Source organism: Nannobrachium achirus (assembly GCF_963921795.1).
Source record: "Nannobrachium achirus genome assembly, chromosome: 1".
Lineage (NCBI taxonomy): Eukaryota > Metazoa > Chordata > Actinopteri > Myctophiformes > Myctophidae > Nannobrachium > Nannobrachium achirus.
This window is the reverse complement of record NC_137810.1, coordinates 73,712,413-73,720,105: the sequence shown is the minus strand read 5'-3', so window position 1 is coordinate 73,720,105 and position 7,693 is coordinate 73,712,413. Positions and strand designations below refer to the sequence as shown.

The window sequence follows — 7,693 nt, the reverse complement described above, 5'->3', positions numbered from 1 at the left end:
GGTTTCAGCATGGTGTGGTCAGTGGGTGTGGTCAGTGGGTTTCAGCATGGTGTGGTCAGTGGGTTTCAGCATGGTGTGGTCAGTGGGGGTGGGTTTCAGCATGGTGTGGTCAGTGGGGGGGTTTCAGCATGGTGTGGTCAGTAGGGGGGGACGGCGGGTTTCAGCATGGTGTGGTCAGTGGGTTTCAGCACGGTGTGGTCAGTAGGGGGGGACGGTGGGTTTCAGCATGGTGTGGTCAGTAGGGGGGGACGGTGGGTTTCAGCACGGTGTGGGCGTGCAGCAGGAAGCCAGAGAACACGCTGTCTCCTCCCAGGGTTCCCGTCAGGCCTCGATAGGTGTTGGTCTCCAGCCACACCTCCTGACCCTGCACCATGTAGAGGAACGCACCTCCTGAAAACACCTAGAGAAATACACACCAGTAAGACTCCCTAATCGGGAGATAAGATACATACAAAAACTTTAGAAGGCAATCGTAGCCAATCAGGAGGGAATATGGGAAATGGGACAGATCCATGTTGAAAACACGACTTTAAAGATACTATGTACCGCTTTGCGTGATTTTATGGCAACATCTACAGGAGCAGTGTCCAAAAATGTGTGCAAAAATCAGCCTCATGGTGGGGCTAGAAGAGGGCCAAGTGAGAAATCAGGAGGTTATCATCTGGAGGTTGTGGTTTGCCAGCCATGGAGTGTGTGTGCAAAGTTTGGCATGGATCGGGGCAACGGTGCCGGAGATAAGAGAAGGGCCAAAAATGTGACGTGACGTGATGTGACGTGACAGACAGACAGCCGATGGAGCTTTTCCCTGATGGTCGCAATTATAACATTATTATTATTATTACAAGTAAGACGCCCTAAGGGCGAGAAGCTGAAACAACAGAGACCGACACAATATGTCCATATACAGTTTGGGCATTCCCAGATATGGGCATAATATTGATGGCATCAGGGATCTACATATATGGGCATAAAAGGACGGAATTCATTTTCAGTTGTGACTTGCGTCCCGACAACCACACTGGTTATCATGAGACACAATATGACCATATATGGCCATTCCCAGATATGGGCTTAATATCAGGGATCATATGGAGTGTGACATGAGGGCATTTTTGATTAATCCATCGTGGTTCAAATGGAGTTTGAAGTTACAATGGGTTTGTATAGGGAGGGGGCGTGTTTGATAAAATGAACATATTTACCGGTAGAAATATCTACCGGTAAATACTGATTCAAGCAACTCAAAATCTGTTCAGGGTGGTCACAACAGCCTGATTAGATGATAAAATTACCAAAAGTATATATATATATATATATATATATATATATATATATATATATATATATATATATATATATATTTTTTTTTTTTTTTAAGTGAAATATCCCTTTAACACTTCACAACATGGCCATACTTCAGTGTTATAGCAGTGTTTAACACTTCACATGGCCATACTGCAGTGACCATTGTTCTTTTCAGCGCAAAATAGGACTAGGTTTAAAGGAAAGGTGTTAAAAACAACAAAATCATCATGGAGTTGTACTGTTAGCTGTCTGTCTGTCTGTCTGTCTGTCTGTCTGTCTGTCTGTCTGTCTGTCTGTCTGTCTGTCTGTCTGTCTGTCTGTCTGTCTGTGTGCTACCTGTCGTGTGTTGCCATTGTCCAGCTGGTCACAGAAAGCGGTGTAGGGCATATCATCCAGCCTCATCATCACACACAACCTGCTGGCAGCAGACGCATGGAACACAAAGTAGTATGTCCCTGGAACGCTGCACCTAAAGGGTTAAAATATGACCTATTATTATCTTATCTTACTACTATAATTCCAGAGGAGTCCCCCAATTTGTTGGGGGCTTGGCCACGTTATAGGCTATCTTTCCTACCTTCAATAGACTTTAGAGACTTAGACTAATTTAACCTTTTACAAAATGTTTGGAGGTCATGCTTCATGTGACATCACAATATTACCAGAGGCATGGACTGTGACATCACAATATCATCATGCTTCTCCTTATTACCAGTAAAGGCGAGAATGCTTCATATGATATCATATATGATATCTCCAGGGCATAAACCACTGCTATAAGTAATATTCTGTATGCCTAAGTCAGGATCCATGTTTGGGTCCTAGTAAGAGAAACATATGAAAATCTGCTAACTAAACAAGAAACCCCTCAAAACTATGTTTTAGTGACGAGTCATCACTTTTCACAGTTTTGTGAGAGCCGTTTTTAGCCCAAGGAATGTTTTTTTGTGCAAAACAAATGCTTGCAATGTATTCAGAATCATGAAAAATCCCTAGTTTGACCCCTCACATGCTACTTAAAGCAGATTTATTTTCCTGTGTAGTAAAGTTAATGGGACCCAAACTTTAAAAAAGTTTTTTTATGAGGCTTCCCCCGGGAGTAGAATTTCAACATTTTAGTGTATTACACACCTCTAGAAACACATTGGTGAAGAATTATTTTGGAGCGCTGAAATCGGCCACCAACATTCGACTCTGTGTGTCCGTCTGTATGTCCCTATGTCTGTCCCTGTTAGGATGAACTTTTACCAAGTGAGTTATGTTTCATTAGTACAACGGTGCGTGGCCAGAGTTACGTTTCATTAGTACAACGGCACATGGCCGGAGTTATGTTTCATTATTACAACGGTGCGTGGCCGGAGTTATGTTTCATTAGTACAACGGTGCGTGGCCGGAGTTATGTTTCATTAGTACAACGGTGCGTGGCCGGAGTTATGTTTCATTAGTACAACGGTGCGTGGTTGGATTTTTAAACTATAAAAATAGGAACAGATTGAGAAGGCCACTGTTGCGCAGCCTAGACACACGCACGCACACACACACACACACACACACACACACACACACACACACACACACACACACACACACACACACACACACACACACACACACACACACACACACACACACACACACACACACACACACACACACACACACACACAGGGTATAGCTGCTCAAATTCACCGCTCCAATTCGAACCGATGGTTGGATTTTTTGGTAACAATTTAGTTGGCAGATTGGTCAAATACCAGATAAAATACCCTTACTATCCTGACAGACAGGCAGTGGTGTAAAGTAACTAAGTAGATTTACTTAAGTACTGCACTTTAGTACAATTTTGAGGTATTTGTACTTTACTTGAGTATTTCCAATTTCCAATACTTTTACTTCTACTCCACTACATCTCGGATTCCAAATATTGTAATTTTACTCCACTACATTTATTTGAAAACTTGAGTTATTAGTCACTTTGAAAATAGCTGATCTACAAGCTCGTTGCGATGCGGATGCAGATACCTGAACTTCCCAGTGTCCAGGTTATAGTCATCGTTGATGTTGGTGATGACAGACAGGAAGCGGATGGGTGTGTTTTTGGCGGGGTAGTCTGCGGTCCCCCTGGCCACGCTGAAGGCAGAATGCTTCTGCACAGAGGCACTGGAACACACACACACACGCACGCACGCACGCACGCACGCACGCACGCACGCACGCACGCACGCACACACACACACACACACAGTCACACACACACACACACACACACACACACACACACACACACACACACACACACACACACACACACACACACACAATGACATAGTTTAACATCATGCAACAGTTTGTTCTAAAATGGTCATATAATTTCATAATTTTTATATTTCCCTATCTTTTCTTTTTGCTTTTTCTTTATGACTGCTTTTTTCCCCTTTTGTTATTGATCCTATGCATAGTAGGCGGTAACCCTTCCTTTTACAGTACAATAATTACCAGGTAACTTTGCTTTAAAGTCATTAAAAGTGTGTAAATAAAATGCAATTCAGTTAATCACAGGCGACAGACTTAGGTTTTGTTCAGCAGCCTTATAGCTGTGTAACCCATGTTACCATGCCTTAAAATAGGATTTTAAGGGCTGCATAAATAATACATTCAAAATGCATTTATCATGAATATTAAAATAGGACCAGCAATATACTCCATATTGCATACAATTCATAAAGGAAATATCGTTTTGTGTCTACTAAAATAGGTATCTGCAGTACAATTATCCTTACCATAGAAGGGTCTTATTTCATTCACTTAAGGTGAAGGTGTTTTATTTTGAAAGTGTAAAGTTTCAGTGACACTGGGATGGAACAGACCTGGGATCAGTGAACCAATTTCACTGTCCAATCAGCGCTCTGCTTACTGCAGGAGAGGGTGTGACAGAACGTCATGTTCCAGAAACTTCCTCTATTGATCTCAACCAGGGGAGAAGCAGGTCGCGTTTTTGCCTGGAGATTGATTATATGTTTTGTAACGTTGGAAAGCTGATTAGCAATCTAGTTTTCAAAGAATCCCATTGATAAAAGGGAGAAGCCCCCGTTGTGTAGTGTTTGATCTGGAAACACAACGTTTTGTGCTTTGATCTTGGAAGAAATTCACGTAAGTGTTGATTGTCTGACCCACTTTTCACCCACATGTGCGCTACCAGCTAAATGGCTGCACACAATAACACCATATATTTGGCTGTGGAGTGATTCTAGACCCTAAAAAACCGATCTGTTCTGTTCCTATGTCACCTGTTACTGTATAGTGGATGGAACTGGGAGTATGTGATCCATGCCCTGTCACTGAGTATGAGAATTCATCTTGATTTGTTCTGGTGAGTTATTTACAATGGTTATATACTGTACAATGGTCCTCAAACATAATGTCATGACTGTTATGTTATTTCTGATGATATGATACCACTGTGATTTAATGACTGAAGATGAGTAATCAGTTTATTCTGTGAATATATAGAAAGTAATTCCCATTTTGGCCTATTTTAGGCTGGGTCTTTTGAGAATGGATTTCAACTGTTGAAGCCTCTGATCTACAACCACGGTGGTGAAAGAGTTCAGCAGTTTGGCGAGCTATAGCCCATCTGAGTCGATCCGAAAGAACTGTTGCTTTGATCTGGAGAACTGGTAGGATTGACTTTGCAAGGAAACACTGAAAGGATATTTTTTCATGGACATTTCATTCTTTCCACTGAGACAAAGGAAGGGAACACAAAAGAAGACACACTGGTTTTGCTTTGAAATTAATTTCATAGTCACTGATATTTGATGTGCATTAAACTGTCATTTCATTTAAAGTGAACTTTTGGTTAAAGGGTTCTGATACAAGTTCAAGGACACTGATAAGAGGACACATTATTTTGATAACAGGTTTAAACGAGATACTGTATTTTGATACAAAGGGAAAATATTTCATGCACTAAGAGGTATTAATTGTATATTTTTGAGTGTTAAAAAACGGGTACTACTGTAAAAGGTTCAAACCATTTCATTTCATGTTTTGGGTTAAAACATTTCATTTCATACATTGAGGATTAAAAAGTGGTTGGTTTAGATTTAAAAGAGGCGTTGAAATAAATAAATGGATAACGGGAAAAATAAATAAAACCGTTGAGTAACTTAACTGTAGGTTAAATAGGAACACTAAAATAGTATAAAATAAACTTTGGGTTTAAATCAAGTACTAGACTGACCACTAGTCTAGTTAGGTGGTATTTTGTTTTGCACACATTTTACAAGCTGGAAACAGCAAAGTGTTCACTGTCATCCCTCAAGTTATATTCTATTTTATTTTATTATTTTTTCAACTTGTAATACATCTAATTATCTTTAAACATACTTGTTGGTCTCTGAGTCTTCTTTACTGTTGTTGCTCACTCATTAACCCTTTAATACTCATCCCTCCTTCAACCGAACCTATAGTCTCTGATGCACTGGCCCAAACAAATGCTGATTTGATTGAAGTAGAAATACACATCTGTACCGCCCAGTGCCTACTAATATGTGCTAGGACTGAGTCTGGGTTACAGCTGCTACATAAAAAGGGTGTGTGTCGGTATTTCGACATAACATTTGTTCTACATCCCAGTATTTTGACACAGGTGAATGTTAACCTGGTGAAATGCTAACCTGCCGACGCTGGTGAATGTTAACCTCTATGCCTAAACCTAAACCTAAACCTAACCCAAACCCTAACCCAGTAACCCAGACACTGATAAGTAGCTAACCTGCCGACGCTGGTGACCCTCCTGTAGTCGAAGTAATGACAATGGTAGAAATAGCGAGATTTCACATAAAAACTCTGCCACAGTTATGGCTCAGGATATGGATTATTGTGTCCATGGACGTCTTTGTGTTATCCTTTTAGCCTCAATGTCTGACTGTACCTCAGTTTACATTTATGACTAATAAAGTATTGTGTTATCCTTTTAGCCTTAAGGTCTGACTGTACCTTTGTTTACATTTATGACTAATAAAGTATTGTGTTATCCTTTTAGCCTTAATATCTGACTGTACCTTTGTTTACATTTATGACTAATAAAGTATTGTGTTATCCTTTTAGCCTTAATATCTGACTGTACCTTTGTTTACATTTATGACTAATAAAGTATTGTGTTATCCTTTTAGCCTTAAGGTCTGACTGTACCTTTGTTTACATGTATGACTAATAAAGTATTGTGTTATCCTTTTAGCCTTAATATCTGACTGTACCTTTGTTTACATGTATGACTAATAAAGTATTGTGTTATCCTTTTAGCCTTAATATCTGACTGTACCTTTGTTTACATTTATGACTAATAAAGTATTGTGTTATCCTTTTAGCCTTAAGGTCTGACTGTACCTTTGTTTACATTTATGACTAATAAAGTATTGTGTTATCCTTTTAGCCTTAAGGTCTGACTGTACCTTTGTTTACATTTATGACTAATAAAGTATTCAATCAATCCAGTGCCTTATTGCTCATTACCCGGACAGCAACGTCTCCCCAGCAGGACCAGGCTCTCCAGGGGGTCCCTGGGGTCCTCGCTCTCCACTGGGACCCTGTTTGCCTGCCGGTCCAGGGGATCCCTGCACCCCTTTCTGTCCTCTCTGTGGAGCCAGGCTGGCCTGCGCTGCCACCCCTGGTCAGGAGGAGAAACAACAACGGCTCTGGCTAAAGGTATTGGAGAGGCGTGTGTGTGTGTGTGTGTGTGTGTGTGTGTGTGTGTGTGTGTGTGTGTGTGGGGGGGGGGGGGGGGGGGGTGTTTGTACCTGGACCTCCTTTGTCTCCTTTCACTCCATCGCGTCCATCTCTCCCCGGTATCCCTGGGATACCTGCAGACAGACAGACAGACAGACAGACAGACAGAAAGATAGACAGACGAATAGAATAGAGATAAGAATATAGACATAAAAAAGTACGAACACATGACATACTGTACGTACACACACACACACACACACACACACACACACACACACACTCACCTGGCAGTCCAGGTGTCCCTGTAAAGGTGCAGGTCTCCATGGCGACTGACGGAGAGGCAGCCAATGAGATCAAAGCACCCGTTATCACAACAATGTAACGATGGACCATGGTTACCATGGTTACCTGGAGACACAGGGGACAGAAGATAAAAGAAAAGAAAAGAAAAGAAAAGAGAGGAAGTCTCCATTCTATTTATACCATATAAATGACCATACTGACTGTGGACCCCTACGTGGACCCCGACAAGCACTAAGAATAGGACATAGCAGTGGGAGTGGTTTTCAGGTGCCACTAAAATAAATGGAGATATTAGACTTTTAAGTCCTCAGGCTGAGGCAGTGAAACACTAGCCTCACAAGCCATCCCGAGT

At 41.3% G+C, this 7,693-nt stretch overlaps 1 protein-coding gene across 1 annotated transcript; it reads right to left on the bottom strand.

Annotated features, from left to right (window-relative positions):
- Positions 1 to 7,391, bottom strand: LOC308293370 (complement C1q subcomponent subunit C-like). The gene is made up of 6 exons (XM_080735853.1): positions 7,323 to 7,391; positions 7,107 to 7,169; positions 6,823 to 6,976; positions 3,328 to 3,465; positions 1,642 to 1,774; positions 1 to 400 (listed from the first exon to the last, which is right to left on the bottom strand). Exons 1-6 carry the CDS (start codon positions 7,360 to 7,362, stop codon positions 236 to 238), a joined length of 693 nt encoding a protein of 230 aa, XP_080591979.1. The 5' UTR covers positions 7,363 to 7,391; the 3' UTR covers positions 1 to 235.
- Positions 7,392 to 7,693: the final 302 nt, after the last annotated feature.